Raw genomic sequence first — 19,830 nt, forward strand, 5'->3', positions numbered from 1 at the left:
ATTTAATAATGTAGAGAGGAAATCACACTTGAACTCTGACGTCGTTCTGCCTTCTCCCTCTTCCAGGAGTGTGCTGGGGAGCCTCTGTTCATGCTGTACTGTGCCATGAAGCAGCAGATGGAGAAGGGGCCCATTGACGCCATCACGGGAGAAGCCCGCTACTCCCTCAGTGAGGACAAGCTCATCAGGCAGCAGATTGACTACAAAACACTGGTCAGTGAACTCTGCATCTTGAGGATTGTCTCATCTGCATTACTTTAATGAGTTGTTGAGCTTTAGTTGTTTTTGAGAGTGATGAAATTTTTAAACTCTAATCAGCTGTTTAAATGGAGGTAAAAAATGTGACCTTGGTTTGTCAGGAGTCTGCTGGGCTGCAGAGACTTTCTTTGGAGGTAAACATAAAGCTTCATTAGTTATGTTTGGAGCGGGGATGTGATCTGGCTATGAATCGATCCATCCACTGCCCAGTGCTAACTACGTTGTCTTTTCAAACAAAGCACTTCAGGTTTGGACTGGAAACATGCTGGCAGACATGAGGCTCTGCTGTAGTTGTTTTGGTCTGCACCCAAGTGTGAATGCTGAGTAGTCCTTATGTACCCAAACAGTCTAAACAGACAGGGGAAAATGTCCAGGATTTAAAGTAACTGCTACATTGGTGTGAAAATGCTGTCAGGTACATTTAAATGCATCTAAACAAGCATCCAGAGGTCTCACCGGTTGGCAGCATCGCTGTAGTATCACAGATTAAGCCTTTTTCCTTTTGTCTGTTTCCATTCCCTTTTGTTTTGACCTGTTTTTCTGCCAGACACTGCACTGTGTTAACCCAGAGAATGAGAACGCCTCCGAGGTGACGGTCAAGTGTCTGAACTGTGACACCATCACTCAGGTCAAAGAGAAGCTGCTCGATGCTGTTTACAAAGGCAGCCCCTATTCACAAAGGTCAAAGGCTTCTGATATGGACCTCGGTAAGATGCGCAGTTCTGAGTTTGTGCACAGGCAGCATCACTGCAGATTTATACCATGCTTTTACCTTGAATCAGAGTCAGATTTGCTTTATAGATCCCAGACTAGGAATCTGCAATGTTACAGCAGCATTATAGAATAAGAAAAACCATGAAATGGAATGAAATATACTTTTTTAATCTCAGAGGGAAATTGCAATGAGAAAAATGAGAAGTAAATTAAATAAACTAAATGATGCAAAAATACTGTGTACAATACAAATATCCAGATCAACTACTAGAAAATCAAAAGGAACCAACCCCCCTTCACATGTTCAGTAATGATTCATATGCAGATAAAGAAAACTGTAATGTTTAGCTATTTTTCTGCTGGAAGAGACTAAAAATTAAATTTTAGTCAATTTTAGCCACAGAAACTTCAGTTTCTCTGCCATTATAAAATGTTTATCCCATAAGCTCTTCTAAATATAGATAAGAGAGACGTGGCATTCACGAGTACTACTGTTCCTATTTTTATTATTTTTTTTTTTTTCTGCTGAGTGTTGTAAGCGCAGGGAGAAAAAGAGAGTTATATGTTCGATGTTCAAATGGAAAATGGATGCTACCAGAACAGAACATTAGCATTGGGTGACAGAATTCTTATGAATCAGGAAAATTTAGATAAAAATATTACAGATAAGATAAAGTTTACATTTAGGATTAACTGAAAACACTGCCTCACTGTTGCCTCTTTTTGAAGAATGGCGTCAAGGAAGAATGGCCAGAATCATTCTGCAGGATGAAGATGTCACAACTAAGATTGACAATGACTGGAAAAGACTCAACACGCTGGCTCATTATCAGGTAAACAAGCACAACAGAAGCATGAGCACACTCAAAAGCTAAGAGAGATTCATACTTTGAGCACGTCTTTTTGTTTTGTTTTGTTTTTCCTGTGCAGGTAACAGACGGCTCGGTGATTGCCCTGGTGCCAAAGCAGAACTCTGCCTATAACATCTCCAACTCCTCCACCTTCACAAAAAGCCTCAGCAGATACGGTACGACTCTCATTCTGGTCTCACTTTTATACTATTTAAATCCCGTCAATGATTCTCATTTCTTTTATTTACTCTTTGTTTGTTAGGGCCATGATTGGGCTTGCTTTTTTATTTTCTTTCTTTTTTTTCCTAAATACCTCTGTCTGTCTATCACCATCAGCCCAGGCCAAAGCTATTTCACAACTATTTTCAAAGCAGTCCATTAATGACGTGGCTTACAGAAGACACCTTGATCTCTGTCTGACAGGGTGAAAGAGAGAAAGAGGACACCTTGCAGACAAAAAGAAATGGAGGTCCAATATGGTATACTCTGCTGGGAAATCAAAGTATTTAGAGGCTAGGTTAGCACTGTAAAAAAAAAAGAAAAGAAAAACCTACACCTTGTAGGTGTAGGTGAATGTCAGCTCTTACACCGACACTGGCGCTGTCACTAATGTATCAAATACTAAATATTAAGTTTAAAATCTTTTAAACGTATTTTAAATTTCATCTTCTAACCCTCCATGAACTACATTGCCTGAAAAAAGTCTTCTCCCTTTTGCTCTATCTGGCTAACAAGGGAGTCCATTACTAGGCCAGAAATATATCCCCAATCGTTTGGAGACATATTTCTGGCCTAAAGAATTTAAGTCAAACATTTACTTTTATTTTTTTCCATCAACAGAGAGAAAAAGGGAATTTTTAGCTTCTAAATTCACACGAATTTTTACCTGTGAGTTTTATTCTTGTGTGAAGAATGAAACCACAAGCCAAACATGTATAGAGTTAAAGGGGAGACATATTTAGATTTAAGATCCAATAATTAATTATAATGTTAACATAGTTGAATGGAATTTGTCATGCGTTCACCCGACGAACAAAAAACCTTAATGAAATGCATGAGAGTGCAAATAGAGAGCAAAATGAGATGCAAAAGTCCAATAAAAACAATAAGTATCAATTTAAAATCGAACCAAACCAGAAAGGGGTTTAGCAACAACACCAATGTTCTCAGGATAAAATGCTTTAAGTGCAAAATGTGTGTTATTTAAATTATATTATATTTAAATGAACTTCTCTAACTTTAAACCAATAAATCATATGAATGGCAACCTGTAACCATAGTGTGCCATCTTGTTTAACCTCTGCATTTGGATGTATCAAAACAAGTACAAATATTCAAGATGTAGTCCATCCATCCATCCATCTTCTGCCGCTTGTCTGGAGTGGGATCGCAGGGGGAACAGCTGCCTAAGTAAGGAAACCCAGACTTCCCTCTCCCCGGCCACATTCACCAGCTCATCTGGGAGGATCCCGAGGCGTTCCCAGGCCAGCCGCGAGATGTAATCCCTCCAGCGTGTCCTGGGTCTTCCCCGGGGCTTCTTTCCGGTGGGACGTGCCCAGAAAACCTCACCAGTGAGGCGTCCAGCAGCGGCTCTACTCTGAGCCCCTCCTGGATCACAGAGATTCTCACCCTATCTCTAAGGGAGAGCCCAGCCACCCTGAGGAGAAAACTCATTTCGGCCGCTTGTATTTGTGATCTTGTTCTTTTCAGTCACTACCCACAGCTCCTGACCATAGGTTTATTCAAATTAAATCTAAAAAGTACAGATTTATTCTGCAGATCTGAAAATACAAAGAGTTAGCCCTGCTTTTACATGCCTAAAGAAATGTGCAGTTGATGATAATACAAATTAGAAAAAATCTATCTTTGCTCCATAGTTTACGTGGCCATAAACAACTCAACTGAATGTGACTAGGAGGTTAAAAAACAATGTGCTAAAGGAAAAACACCAAAACTCTCCCTACCAGAAAAATGGAAATAACTTGAGGTTGATTTGAAAGCAGTCAAACCCATTGAAACCCTTGTTAGCAAACTTCCTCCCTCATGTACTAGGAATTCATTTTTATATAACTTATAACCATTTCAACTGCATCAAGGCTTACGTAATCCATTATTAAGGATTGGGACCTTTTTGAATGACAGTTGAGTGTCTTGGCCTCTGCCCAAAGACACATGGAGTTAACAGTCTCCCAATTAGATCTCTTGCACCTCACTTTACTGCAACCCAAGATAGAACCACCAAATACTGAACTCAAAATGATAAACGAGGTGGTGATGATGGCTTTTATGTACAGTCCATGCTGCACAGTCAAGTCACAACCCTCTGTTTCCTGTTACAAGCAACTCCTTTCCCATACAAGCACTCATGTGATTCAGAATTCATATTGAAGTACTGATTATATCTGACTGAAGTCTCATCTCACAGCAAAATCATTTTCACTTTCTCAGAATCAGATTTTATAAAGAGGAAAGAAAAAAAAGAATAATCAGAACATCACACCTACACTGTATGAATACTGGATTAGTGAAGACAAATGTACTTTGAGAAAATTCAATTTATAAAATTAAATGTTCCCTCTTTCAAGAATCATCTCACACTGCTTAAACATTCAGTATTAGCACAGATAAACTGAGTTTTCCAGCAGTTTTTCTTTTGTTTTCCACTCAGCTTCTTTAATTTCAACCAGCTCTCTCCTGACAGTTTCATCCCCGTCTATTTAGCTCACTATCTTCTTTTCCCGTCTTCCTCCCCACGTTTGCTCCTCTTCCTCTGATTCACTCTCACCTACCACGGAGGAATTGCACAGTGCATCAGCATCCCTTTTTGTTGTTTCCCTACCACTTTTGTTCATCCCTGCTTTCTACCCCAGAAGCAACAGATATGGAGCTGATAATGTCATTCTTATGTGCACTTCACCCCAGCAGTTCCCTCTCTCATCTGTATCTTAAATGGAGCCGCTGAACATATCTCCCCGCTTCCCTCTAATCAGCTTTGACACTCCCACCATAAATAATGAAAGATACACACATGATAGCGAAAAGGCTGAAAAATGTAAAAGAACGCAGTGTTTCTGGTGGTTGTTAGAGTGAAAACAGAATGACAACAAACATTTCTTCTTCTTTTTCTTCCCTTTAGAAGGCTAACATAACTCACTTGAATCGATGTTGTGTTTTTTCATTTTAGAGAGTATGTTGAGGACGGCCAGTAGTCCGGATAGTCTACGATCCCGAACCCCAATGATCACACCTGATCTGGAGAGTGGGACCAAACTGTGGCATCTAGTGAAGAACCACGACCACTCCGACCAGAGAGAGGGTGACCGAGGCAGCAAGATGGTGTCTGAGATCTACCTGACCAGGCTGCTAGCCACAAAAGTAAGACACACAGGACACAAGAGAGGACTGCCTGCACTTCTTTCAAAAGCTGATTCCACCTAGAGTGGAAAAACCTTTCAAGCAGCACTTGAGAATAAGGAGAGCTAAAATTCACCCCTGAGACTCAAACTAATGCGATCTATTTTGGTGCTCCTTACTGTTTTCAGTTTTTTAAGAATTTAAATTATGTGCTTCACACAGAGTGTTTGCAATTCATTGAATGGTCATAAAGTTATATGGCATCATAAAATTTGTTGCTAGGATGAAACATCTGGTGCACAAAAGTTCAAATAGAGATGCCAACACAATCATCTGTCCCATCATCTGACATTAAACAGTTAAATGAACATGCCTGTAGATTTTCTGTATGTTTACATGAATATGATATAAAACATTTGACAGAAATTACATTTGTGACATAATATACCTTTATATGTAACAGAGATCTGATTTTTTTAAATGAAACCAGTCACACCTGGTTGTTATATAACAAACCCAACTCTAGTTTCACCATTAAATTAGCTGCTGAATTCCATAAGGTTTGCTTGCTATTTGGACAATACTATAGAAGCACAACCTTTTTTGCGCCCCTAAAAATATAATACATTCATTTTAGCAGCCTGATGAACAAGCTCCTAAAAGTTTCTGTCCACCTTTAAACCTTGTAGTCTGAGCCGGTCCGGCTGACTTTCTTTCTCTCCTTCATCGTCCCTCTGCTCATCATCTCTTACCTAATTGTAAAAGAGGAAGGAAAATAGAGAAATGCGCCGCAATTACAAGCAAACCAGCTTTTCAATTTCCGCTGGTAATAAGAAAAAAATTATTCATGAAAGGTGGGCTTGAGGTGCAGAGTGCAGGGAGGTAGATACATGCAATGTCAGGATTCAGGTATTTTGTTGAGGGTTTGAAGATTTGGCCAGACACGATAAAAAAAAGCAGAGAGACAAACGCAAACGAGAGGCTCATCTTGTTCTTGCCCTCTCCACGTCTGTGTTCCTGTGCCTGTGTGCCAGGACGCCAGATCCAGGTGCTTCTATGAGCAACTGGGATCATTCCTGTTCCATTTTTATCATGGCTGACTAAAAACGACACCCCCTGTCCCTCATCAACACTTCCTTACTCATAGATTCTGCCAGATATGGAAGTCAGGGACACAGTTGTGTTGTTGGGGGGGTCATTTATTTAGCTGCTTTTTATATAATCATGTCAAAGCTTTGTCAGTGGAGAAGAGCCTCGTCCAAATGAAGGACTGGGGTTCTTGTTTGTGATTTTAGCAGAGCCCTGTGGTCAGAGCAATCATCCTCAGAGCCAGAATGATCATTTGACTATTACTGGGTAAAAATGTACTTGCATGCAACATTTCAGGTGTTTTAAATGCAAGCAGCTAAAAATATTCGGTTACACAACACAGCTTAAACTATGTATGCTATAATTTTCTTCCTTTGGAAGAAAATTATAGCTCTTAATGGGCTTGTTTTGAGGCTAAGAAGATATTTTCAGTAGTTGTGAGCAAATTTAGTGACAGAAGAAACACATAAATGACTGAAAAAAAAAGTCTTAAAAATTTTCAGAATAAGCAGCAGCTTTTCTAAAATGTCATAGAGCTTGTCAAACATGAAAACTCTGCTTCTGCTTTTATCTGATATGTGTGTGATGGTCCTAGAATTCTTTTAAACCAAATCAGATTAACAAACAAAAGTAATACAACAAAGATAAAAATTATAGTCTTTTATATATATATATATATATATATATATATATATATATATGTAATTTTTTATTTCCACCCCCTCTCCACCATCTTTTTGCTTGTCAGGGTACATTACAAAAGTTCGTAGACGATCTTTTTGAGACTATCTTCAGCACAGCTCACAGAGGCAGCGCGCTGCCACTGGCCATCAAGTACATGTTCGACTTCCTGGATGAGCAAGCCGACAAGCACTCCATCACAGACTATGATGTACGACACACCTGGAAGAGCAACTGGTAAGTCAGATAGGTGCTTTCTGGAATAAAATGTACTTCAGAGCCATGAAATTCCTTGTAAAGCACAATGAGATGTTATTTGTGTTGAAAAATGTGTGTATTTTCTTTGAAAAGCCAGACTTATTCACAAATAAGTAGCTTTGAAAAAAATGTCTGACAGTGTCCTTTTTTTAATGTCAAAATTTAATTTAAATCCAGCTTCCAGCTTCTTTAGGCTTTGAATGTGTTTTTGCTTTAGGTTTGCAGAAATTTTAATCTAGTCGTGTTAACCAAAAAATTGATTGTTAAAGAAAACCATTAGATTATTTGAAAGCGTTTTATTATGAATGTATTTGGTTGAAAGGTTTCCAAAAATAAAAAATAAAAATAAAAAAAGGAGAAAAACTTAACTGAGCTGCATATGCAGTTAAAATCTGTACTGAGAAAGAAAAACAGCATTTCTCCTATTTAGCAAAACTTGTTATCTGAAGCCACCTCACAAGTGTAAACACAGTGTGAGGTTTAGTATCCTACCCTTGAATACTTGTGGACTGGGGCTCTTCAATCTGAAAGACTACTCACCCTCCTGAGATGAAGGTGCTTGGGCATCCCAGATACACAAGCTGAAGTGCAGAGAGCTCAAATAATTTTATTGTGCTCAAAGGGAAACTTTGTCTACAGTCAGGTCCTCAAGACATTACATCAAAGAATAAAATCCACTCACATCCACACCAAACATAACAATCCGATAATATCACAGATAGAAACAACTAAGGAAATAAAAAGTACTAAAATTAAATAAAAATATAAAAAAAATACCCCAAATTGTCCTTCATTTATTATAAATACTGAAATTAAAACCACCAAAAAGGAATAAAACCACTACACAAAATACAATCACTCAATAAAATCATAAAAAAATAAATAAGAAATAAGATCACCTGTGGCTAATTAATAAAGCTCTTCCATGGAGAACAAATGAGTTTCTCATTCTGTAAGTTTAAGGTCTTTTGGTTCTATATCTCCGGCCCGACGCAGTTTAAAGTCCTTATGCAAAGGGTGGTTCCGGTTTCCCATGATGCCACTGGCTTTCCTCGCCACCTGCTGCTCATATACAAAACACAATGGACACTTATTTACAGGAGAATCACTGTTATCCACACCTTGAAGCTTTACTGTAGACTGATTACATTCTCATGCACAGAGGAGGAAACTTTGGTACAGCTGACCCACATGGTGTTTTGCATAAGTGGGACGTGTTTAGAGTCCCACTTGGTTCACCATAAGGAAACCATATACCCAGCCTTACATGTTATAAAAGATTTAAATGGGCATAAAGATATATGTTTTAATGGTTTAACTGCAGAGTAAATATCTTTTTACTAGGGCTGTCAAAAATAACACATTAATGGTAATTAATGTAATTTAATTTATGTAATTAATTGCGTTAATATTCTTAAGTGGAAAATGGGAAGGGAAATGAAGAAAGATGAGAAAAGATGAGCCAGCTGGCTCTATCAATGGATTTGAGAATAAACTCAACATTAATGGAGCAACCCATGGACGTCACCTCCATGGAGAATAAGGAATTTTAACACACACTCTTTTCCTGGTGAAAAGGTTCCACGTTTTGCAGCAACATGTCTGCTTTAGTGGCTTTCTGATCACAGTGCATCACCTCCTTCCTCCCTCTCCTCACACGGTTACGTGAATCATAATGGCTGTCAGTGATCAGCTGATCTGCTTTTCTCTCTTGTAGTGTTTGTTTATTGTTCAGCTAAGGAGGAAACTAGCGGTTCATGGTTCACACGGTCACATATTTACCCATATTTACCAAAAGAATTTGTTTGTTTTTGGCAGGACCTTCTCTAACACAGTAGCTGGCTGGTAGCATACAGGGTTTACACTTCAGCCATGCAGGGGTTGATCTAGAAAAGTTCTGATCGGGGGCCAGGCAGGAGCAAAGGGGGCACAAATGAGACCTTTTTTTAGGTCTAAATTTTTTATTTTAAATATGAACTTATAACAAAGTGATCATCTAATGTAAAAAAAGTGAAGAAAAACTTGTATAAAAACTGTGATTAATCATGATTAATTAATTTGAAAGCTAGAATTAATCTGAGTAAACATTTTAATCATTTGACAGTCCTACTTTTTGCACAATAAAACGTGTGTAGTCATTAAATCAATATATAGAAGTCTGTGGAGTTCTTTAAAAGAAGAATGAAAAGGTTGCTGTGTTGGTTGCGGCATCAAAATTTACTGGTTGATTTAATAACATGCTTAGAACAGCATTGCAATATTTCTTTTCCATTCATTATTTAACAGTTATTTCATTAGCTGTTTTTTGTATATATTTACATTCATTTCATTTTCTGTAAAGTTCTAGCTGAATAGATTTTCCACCATATAGCTGCTACACAGCCTGATGGCTGTGGCACTTAATAAAACAAAAACGATATAAATCATTTAAAGAAAAGTCAGCTTTAATGCTTACAATGGACTGAGTGATCAGTAAAAGTGAGCACATGCAGTCACTTTATCCTTTTGTGTATTCTCTGTCTTCCTCCGTAGCCTTCCTCTGAGGTTTTGGGTGAATGTGATCAAGAACCCCCAGTTTGTATTTGACATCCATAAGAACAGTATCACAGATGCTTGCCTTTCTGTGGTGGCTCAGACCTTCATGGACTCCTGTTCGACATCTGAGCATAAGCTGGGAAAAGACTCGCCTTCAAATAAGCTTCTCTACGCTAAAGACATCCCCAACTACAAGAACTGGGTAGAGAGGTGAGTGGAAGGGTGAAATCAAACTTATTGATATTCAGCTGAACTAGATTTTACTAGTGTTGACCAGTGTAGCACAGCTCTGAAGGAGAAATGGAAACAGAATGCCTCCTGAGCTGCTGGAAGAAAAATGAGCATTAAGATCCAAGTTAATTACACTGTTAAACAGTTGTAAGATTAGAACAACATAATAGGCTGAACTCTGTCTGCTACGGGCATTTGAAGTATACATGGTTGAATTAAATTAAGTCAAAGAAATCATGTGCTGTAATTACTGCTAACATGCTTCTGGTTTATTAATATGGATTACAGTGAATTAAGAGGGCATATGTTAGCTAAACCAGCTTCATTTCAATTGTTTTTCAAGATGAAAAAAACAAAATCTTTTGTCTTTTTGTTGTTTCAGAAGCCACGAGTTAAGTCAGACAACAAAAAGAGGAATGAGAATTTATAGTAAATATTTGCACACTGGAGGCTCACCGATAAATCCCCTTTGGTTTACTTTTCCTTTTTTATTCAGCCCCAGAATGTTAAATAATCGCAGGTTAAATTAATGCAATGCCTCCACTTGCCAAAGTTTTTTTTTTTTTTTTGTCTTGCTTTTAAGAAGGCCACTAGTCTCCACATATTTTTTTCTTTTTGTTGACTCTTTGTTTGGCAGCAAGCACTGGAACGTGTCCCTAACGTGGTGATGTTACAGGAGGCATGTTTTTTATTATTTTTGTTTCCACATTTCTGCTTTATGAGGTCCAGATGGTTAAAATTATGTGATTATTTTTATTTATTTATTTAGTCAAGCTCATCTATTTCTACATATCAAGTACAATAAATGTGCCCACATCAGCCAGGGAGCATTTGAAAGCATCCAGAGGTGAAGTTTTATACAATTCTTCTATTACACCTCCTAAGTTACAGTTTACCTCAGCCTGTCCAGCTGCAGAAAGCCTTGAAATATGCTCTCTAAACAGGTTTGGATACAGGCATTGTACTCTTTATACTCTCAGTTAAATATTTTCCCCTGTTATCCAGCCACAAAGATTAAGTTTTGTGTTGTGTTACTTTATGTATTATATTAAAAAGTGAAACCACTTTCTTTAACTTGTTGATTGATGTCTTCAAGTATTTGAATGGTTTAGTCATCTTCATCATCAAGCCATGTATCACACGTCCTCCAACCAGATATGGAAAATTATGTAACGTAGATTAATATTGATAGGAACAGCTTTGGCTTCAGAGGTTAGAACTATTTGATGATGTTCTGTGAAGTTTTCACTAGTCTCTAATATCAATTGGCTGATACCAAGTTTTTGACCCACTCTTCCATAGTAAAAATAAACAAAACGCTGGTTGCAAGATGTTTAAGGCTTTTTCTATGTCAATGTACTTCTGTTTTAAATCTATAACTCCATCTCTGTTTTTCCCCAAATGTAAATGCATCTCTTCCAGATATTACTCCGACATTTCCCGTATGCCGGCAATCAGCGATCAGGACATGAGTGCCTACCTAGCAGAGCAGTCTCGTCTCCACCTCAGCCAGTTCAACAGCATGTCTGCACTGCATGAGATCTACACCTACATCATTAAATACAAAGATGAGGTGAGCACACTCTTGAATCTGATTAGGACTCAAACAGAAAGGAGGAATGCTGTAATTATTTAGTAGATGGATGTGCTGTGTCTCTCATTCTCTTTACTTTTCTTGACTGATGCCACGAGGTCATTTTCATTCAATCACTGATAACCAGTCCTCATCTGTACGGGCTGGAAAGTATTACTGCTATTAGGATGCACATTAAGGCATGAGCTCAACATATTATAAACCTAATGGAGCTTTACGGATTTTTTTCTCTTTGTTCTCTTTTCATAAAGCCATTCACAGACATTGTAACAGCTGCTGTTAAGAGCTGTGTGACAATGTGAGAAAAACACATATATTTTCTTTTTTTTTTTTTTTTTTAGCTTAAGACTTATCTAAAGATCAATACCCATCATGTTTTGTGTGCTGCCACCACCATGAGGTTACCAGGCAACCACTGAAAATTCAAGCCTTACAATGTGAGCACAACAAAAGAAAATGTGTTTGAAGACATTAATGTATCTGATCTGTCACACTTGCTTTTCAATAGATCATATTTTGGACCACCAGATCCCACATAATGATATCTCTTTGCTCGATTGTTAGTTACTGGCTTCATCCACAGAAAATACTGGATGAAGTGAAGCGATGGATAAAAAAATTGTTTTCTTAAGTGTAAAATGAGAGGACCTCCTGTAACTTTGCAAATAAAACAAAGGCGCTTATATTGTTATTTATGCATTTATGGATGTTATGTTTAGGAACATTTCTTAAGACGGATTTATACTTGCGCAGCATCTAACTGCGGTTGATGGCTGGTAAACTCCTGATTCGGTAGGTATTTTCTGTTTTAAAACAACAACCAGTAAAACAACCAGTATGGTTCAGTGTCTTTATTAGCTTGTGCAATAAAACAAAGTCATTTTATCTGTCTCTCATGAATTTGATCCACTGGTTATTGTTTTTAAAAACGGTGGTTGGCACACAAATTCAGCGAGAAAATTCAGATATTCTGCAACGCATGATCCCAAACCTACCAATCACAAGGGAGTACCTCCACGTACCCATCTGCGTAGCAGGGGTGCACGTCAGGTCTGGAAGAGGTGCGCATCAAGCCTCTGCGGACCTACGCAGCACCTACGATGGTGTCGCAGACTCTGCGCGAGTATAAATCCGCCTTTAGTACTTTCATTTGGTTTCCATGAAAATAAACAGAGAGAAAAGCACTTATCAACGTCAGCCGGGTGAAGGCCAGAAGATGAGTAGACACACAGTAGATCTTTTTTCTTTTGACATTCATTAGAATAAGAAACTATATAACATGATAATAAGCAGGTCTTACAGATGGCAGATTTCATGCTAAGCTAATGTGGATAATTTTTTTCTTCTAAACATGTAGGAACAAATAATTTTAGCATGAACTACACAGTTCATTTGAATAAATTAGCCTTATATCTAGGATATAAACTCAAATTTTTTCCTAATTATACATTGCATGTATGTGTTTAAAGATATCTTACTTCCTTTTCCCTGCACATCCTTCCATACCAACAGTATTACAGTAGTTATGCTGGCTGGTTACAGCTGGCTCCATTCAAACAAACTGCTCCCCGTCATTACAGCCTATTATCCAGATGTAGGCAGCTGCACGGTCCCCATCGCCTCTAACACATGCCCTGACCTTACATACACACACATAAAAAATACGCACAAGTACATACTTGCTAATACAAAGAGATACATCATTAAGAGAAGACACACATACACATGCAGTACTGTACCAGCCTCTACTCTTGTTTGTGCCCTATAAAATAACACAGACAATAACAAAGACACAAACACAGACACACACACTCACACGCTTCTGTACACAATCTCAGTGGCAATTAACATGCAATTATACACATCCCACCGGTCCTCACACCTGCCCTGCCAACCCTGCCCACATTGTCAGCATCAATGTAATTGTAATTGCTAACCGATAAATGAAAATTAGCATCAGTGCGCTCTTTCTGCCAAAGAGTTGGCGTGTAACTGAGCATTTACAGTTAAGGAGCATAACAAATGAAAAATCCTGTGCTTTACTGCATGCTGCAGGTTGGAAAAAAGTGATTATAGTGTGATGTTGCAGAGTAATCATCCCCCCTTCTTTGTGTCCAGATCTTGTCGGCACTACAGAAGGATGAACAGTCACGCAGACAGCGGCTACGTGGCAAGCTAGAGCAGGTCATCGACACCATGGCCCTGGCCAGCTGAGAACCGCCCAATCACGTACCTCAGCTTGTGCCGAACTGGCCAACCAACACGCCTTCCCTGACAACCTTTGACACCCTGTGACATTTGACCCTCGACGTTTAAAGTCTGTTGTTATCACACTCACAAGCTACAACCTACAGCAGCGGAAAAGACTGCGAGGAAACAAGCACCCAGCAGCAGCAGCACACTGGAGAGACAGCAGCATTTGGAACTAAGGCCTCAAAAGCCTCTTCCTTTTTTCCTCTCTTTTTGTTCTTCTCTGAGCCACCAACCGTACCATAATCGACCAAATCAAATGCACCCCCAGCCTCACACAGGTGACCAAAAACATTTTTCGCTGGGGCAAAAATGCTGCAGGAAAGGTAAAAGACACCAGTTTATATCTCTACACTTCTTAAGCGACAATTCAGACTGTCAGCCTATTAAAAAAAAGAAAAAGAAAAAAAAAGAAGAAAGAATTCAGGATATTTTATTGTTGTACTTGATCTTCTGTTGCCAACCTCCCCAAGGAGGTCAAAGGTGAGGGACAGCTTCAGAGCAGCAGCCACAGAACTGAGACAGAGACGCTGCAGGGTGGCTGCTTGGCAACAAGCTGCTGCCGATGCAAGAGGAAGAACTCTGCTGGAAAACTCTTCCTCTCATACCCGTACCTGCTCTCCTGCTCTCGAGCAAGCAGTCAAACAAGGAACAGTGCCGCTTTCATAACCCTGCATTTGATTTGTGTCATTGCATTTGATTCTTTCTCTTCCCTTCCTGCCTACTCTCCCCAGTGCTGTGCCACTTGTGTTACTGCTGAATTTGCACAACAAAGCTAAATCAAAAGAGAGAAGAGGATATATGAATATATATATATATATAGATATATAAATACAACTCTTTGTTTGTAAAACAGATGAAATTTGAAAAAAGGTTTTCCATTTCAATGTACAAAAGATCCATTTGAGATTTGATATTTCCTAGATGAAAAATTAAGAAAACACAAGGAAAAAGTTGTCTTGTGCCATGTTTTACTTTGAATGTCGTTTAGTGCAAAAAACAAACAAAAAAAAAAACTTCTTTTCGTTAGATAAAACGTGCTATTATAAAACTGTTGTCATGCTTAGTGACTGAGAGTTTAAAAATAGGTAAATGGCAAAAATATATATATATAATTCAGACACTTTCTATGTTACATGAGGTTTTGGGGCCATTTTGTGCTACATCTTTGGCTCTGAAGATAGTAAAGACGAATGATGTCTGAAAGCCGCCTATGAGCCAACCAACCTACAGTGCTTTGTGTTTGTTTTAGCGAAACCAAATACATAACGGTCAGCTGATTTACATGAGGCAAAGTCATTTTATGTGGGAGGAGATTCCTGGAACACTTTTGCTTTACATCTTCTTGATCTCGTTTTTAAACCCTCACGTTTTGTCTGAAACTATTTATAAGGCGTTCCCTTCTAAATGAAGGCTAATTGAGCTGTGCAGAAGAAAGTGAATCAGTGTTGTCCTTTTTTCTTTGTTTTTTTTTTTAGATTTTAAGCCCACAGTGAAGACTGTAAAGCTAACAAGCGCATTTTTGCAATGTGAATGTGTTTTTTGAAAAGATAATGAAATGTAGCTTGACATTTGTGAGTGTTTTTGTACAGGTTGAAGGCCTTTCTCTCTTTGTGTTCTGTGGTTTTATAGGAGGTAAAAAGAAAAAGAAAATTTTCAAGATGTTTTCCTGCCACAGTCTGCTGCACCACATTAACTTTCAGTACTTGGAAAAATCATAGATCCTTTTACATTATGCTTCCCTACATGTGTACAAGGCTTCTTTGGAGGGCTGGAAAAATAGGCATATGATTGAAACTATAAAAACGACTCAACCATCCTGTAAAAGTTCATCATGAGTTACAGAGCACCAGACTAGGTATATACACCATCAGATCACATGGATGTGTTAAACAAACATATGGCTCCTATTTATAAAAATAAAATCTAGAGTTCAGTGTATCACATGCGCCTTTTTAAACGATATAACTTTTAAGGAAACGATACCAATACCTCAACAACAATTATTTTTCTTCCTCTTCTGCAGTGCTTCCCCTCAGATTTGTTCTCTGTGGTGGAGTGTAAAGACCTTGGCATTAAAAATTGTAATAGCTGCTTCATGGACGATGCAGATTAAGGATAAAAGGTTTTAATTAAATTGGATTTATGTAATCCAGCATCTGTTTCCAGCTGTCCAACAAACCCATTTTTTGTAAATGGATGCCAAGCGGACGTTATTTTTTGTTTGTTTGTTTGTTTGTTTTTTGGGGGGGGGGGGTATTTTTAAAAAAATGTCCATGTCTATGTGGAGCCTAAAAAAAACTACATATCACATTTTTAAGTATAGCATTCATTTGAATGATAACCTGAATTATCTGAGAGGTATTGGTACAGTATGTCCAATCCTAATAGCTGCAATTTACTGGTTAAAAAAATGCAGTATGCTCTATTAGTTTGTATTCACACCTACATAGAAATGAACATTTAGAGCTCTCATGCTGATATTAATCTTCCATTCAAGCCATTCATCTGACAGCACATAAATGTGTCCCAAGACATACTGAACTGTTCTGTATGTGCTTCAATACTTGAACCACTTATCTACACAGGGTAAAACAACATGCAGAGCAAGCTGGCCAAAGCCTTTTCCATCCACATCATGAGAACAACTCTGAGAAGAGATTATCGTGAACATCTGCTTTTCAGTTCTTCCTAAAAAAAAAAAAACAAACAAAAAAAAAAAAAATTCCTTGCTTAAAGTATTTTGTGTTTGTATTTTTTCGTGTGTGGTGAAATTTAGGCAAGATTACTTCCATGTACAGGCACTCATTAACATGACTTAAACTGTGTGAGGATGTGGACCACTGCTTTCATGTCACTTGTTCTTCTGATGAAAACTTGTAGACTATTTTGGTGATTTAGAAAGATTAATGGAGCTTCCCCCTTGATTCAATTTGTGGGGAGGGAAGAAAAAAAAAGTAAAAAGAAAAAAAAAAAGCAACATGGCAAGATAGGATCGACTTGGTCTCTGATGCTTTTGTTTCTTACATTTCTTCTTGTTTTCTGCCATAAAAAAAATCATGGAAGGCAGAGGAAATGCTTTGAAGGCTATGGTACCTTTTCATTTTGTATTCCCTCACATCTGAGGAGTTTCTTTTTCTTTGTGGAGACAAAAACAAACGGTTAAGGAGAAGGGTGGAGGGAGAGATTCTCTTGACGACAGCATATAAGCGTTCAATGTGCCTTGTCGGCCTTTTTCTGCATAGAAAATGATTGCATCTTTGTTGCATACATAAAAGAGTATGATTCAAGTTCAAATATTCCATCAGAAAATGGACAAAGAAACCATTTTTACTATGTGATCTTAAAAGAGTAATACAATATTTTATGAAATATTCTAAATTCTTTTCCACAATGAGATTATAAGACTGGTGCAGTTTGTGCTTTTATGTCTGGTGCTCACAGACATGTTTAGCCTAGTTTAAAACAAACAAGTTCAGAGTCTTGCCCTTTAAGTCTAGAAAAATATGCCCACAGAATCTTTAAAAGCTGCTTAAATTATGTCTTGTGCGTTTACCATTTCCTACAAGAAAGAGTAAACACAATGTTTTTTAAGGAAGTGAAACATGCTGGAATTACTGTATGATGTGTGTAGTAAACAATAAGTAAAAAAAAAATTCTTCTAAGAAACAATCCACACGTTCAACTGACTTCAATCCACGTGACTCATGTTCCTCAGTTCTTCTCAATCTTTGCAAACTTTGTTTAGTTTTATTTTAACCCTTCAGTTTCATCATTTACTGGGTTTTGGTTAGAAAACATCAGACAGACATATACAGTACAAATGACATAAAATGAAGTACCGGTATTTAAAGAAACTTCCATAAAGGTATAAAAGCTGTAGTTAGCATCACCAAAGCACTAGCTATTTGTGTCTGCTGCAATAAAATGTATTTTACTGATTATTTCATCATTTGCCATTCTATCAAATTAGAACAAAACTTTGATCCTCTAGACATAAATTCATTTTTCTACTATTGAAACACAAACAGTTTAAAGGTTTTTAACTTCCCATTACGATGTGTAGTGTCTGTTCCTGCCATCACTAAGACTAAATGGTAAAAAGAGCTTTTAACTACATTCACTGTCCACTTGATCTAAACTACTCTCATATCTGTCCATCACATGTGAAAACAGTTTAAATAAGTTTAGCATTAAAGAGTGGAGGGAGAGGTAAAAAGATACCTTATTTCAGCTGATGATTAACATGACACTTATTTTGTTTTTGAACAGAGACCCATCGGCAGAGTCCCCTTCCATCTAGGTTTTTGACAACAGTGGCACTGTCGTGTTCCTCTATTTAAACAAAAACATTGCCAATTAGTACTTATTCTAAATTTGAGATAATTATAGAAACAAAACAAAACATCCAAATTACATTACGTTTATAGTGGAGTGCAAAATAAAGTAAAGGTTTATGATTTTCTTTTTCTTTTTTTCAACTCATTTCAAGGCACTTTTAATGTAATCCAATTATAATACAATTGAATCAAATTGATTAAAATCTACATTAGTCAAATTAATAAGAGCCATGTTTATATAAGTTTATGAAAAGCTGTCTTGCTAAGGAAACCAACAAATCAGATTTGATTTAATCCCCTAATCATGATTATGACACCATATTGGGTGAATACTATGAAAATTGATATGAATAATTAAGGATATCACCTCTCCTAGGCTACTGAAATGTCGCTTGTACGTCACTTCCAGGTTCAAACAGCTAAGATTGTGGAAGCCAATAACAGTACAGCTTTAACAGTTCACAAGTCAGTGGGTGATTAGCCAGGGAATCTAGTCATCTTATATATGTGTTTATGAGACAGATATTAGAGTGTTACAGAAATTTAAAACTATTAAAACTGTACCTCTATTTCTAGAGGCTGATCCTGTTTTCCTGCATTTTAAAATCCATCTTTAACTTTATTCTAAAAGGTGAGCGTGAACCCTCCAAGATGACACAATCTCACCAGCCTGTATTAAATTTCCCCTCATCTGTCATCTCTGAGCCCAACAGCAACACAAACATGGTTCTTATCCTGCAGCTCCAGCTCTCCAGCTTCCTCATCAACCAAGTTCACTTTGATTAAAATACATTTCACAGACAGAGCAGAGGATGTAAAACACCTCACACAGATTGAAGAGAGAAGAGGTAGGAAGAAAAAAATCCTTAAAGAGTTTTACTACTTTATGACTTATGATACCTTTTTAAGAGTTTCAGACTTGAAGCTGCTGTGACAGGTTTTGGCTGTTTCACGCCCGTGTAAATATCCTGCTCTTTCCTATTTTGCAGATTTATTACGTGTAAATAGACACACATCAAGGAGAGATTAAACATGTTTTTTTTTGCTAAAAACTGGCTCGTCTGATGTTTTTATTCCCATTCCACATAACTTCCATATAACTTCAATGTGGTGAATATCAAAAGTTATACAAACTTCTGGGCTCATTTCAAGTAGATGTCACCACAAGAGAGCTTGAAAGCCCAACTTAGATATTTAAAGCAGTATTTTGTGCTGGATGCTCTCTGATATGGTAAAAATAGATGTGTGACTTCCACTGTCTTTCACACCATTTATGCTAAAGAGGGGATTAAGATTGATAAGAAGTAAACTGAAAAAAGCTGATTTTACTGGTCATCAACTATGCTTAACTGTTACAAGAATACAAGAAGAAATTATTCATCTATCCATCTGTTCATCTAGCTAATTTGTGTGAAAACAAACTGTTTCAGATTCAAACAACGATTTCTTTGTGGCGAAATGGTACTCTACAATCAGTGATATAGTCAAAAAATGGAAAGATTGAAGATTAAAGTTATTAATGCTTTATTTAAAATTGTTGAACTTGGATGACTGTTAACACCACCTGGTCTAAGGACACAGACTTATGGCTCCCAGCAGTCTATATGAAATTTAAAACCACAACAGAACGAAAAAAGCCTAACTGATCAACTTATACAGTAAAATAAATAAGAAA

The 19,830-nt window shown here is 37.5% G+C and overlaps 1 protein-coding gene across 2 annotated transcripts in view; it reads left to right on the top strand.

Moving 5' to 3' along the window:
* LOC121651197 (plexin-A1-like) overlaps positions 1–18,562 on the top strand; it is a 262,523-nt gene extending 243,961 nt beyond the window's left edge. For both annotated transcript variants that reach the window (XM_042003180.1, XM_042003181.1), the window contains exons 25-33: positions 67–213; positions 806–965; positions 1,702–1,805; positions 1,903–1,999; positions 5,008–5,198; positions 7,015–7,184; positions 9,738–9,950; positions 11,394–11,544; positions 13,684–18,562. In XM_042003180.1, the coding sequence (XP_041859114.1) occupies positions 67–213; positions 806–965; positions 1,702–1,805; positions 1,903–1,999; positions 5,008–5,198; positions 7,015–7,184; positions 9,738–9,950; positions 11,394–11,544; positions 13,684–13,779 (1,329 nt within the window). In that variant the 3' untranslated portion in view covers positions 13,780–18,562. The remainder of the gene's footprint in view (positions 1–66; positions 214–805; positions 966–1,701; positions 1,806–1,902; positions 2,000–5,007; positions 5,199–7,014; positions 7,185–9,737; positions 9,951–11,393; positions 11,545–13,683) is intronic.
* The last annotated feature ends 1,268 nt before the right edge of the window (positions 18,563–19,830 follow it).

This window comes from Melanotaenia boesemani, chromosome 13 (genome assembly GCF_017639745.1).
Source record: "Melanotaenia boesemani isolate fMelBoe1 chromosome 13, fMelBoe1.pri, whole genome shotgun sequence".
NCBI classification, from domain to species: domain Eukaryota; kingdom Metazoa; phylum Chordata; class Actinopteri; order Atheriniformes; family Melanotaeniidae; genus Melanotaenia; species Melanotaenia boesemani.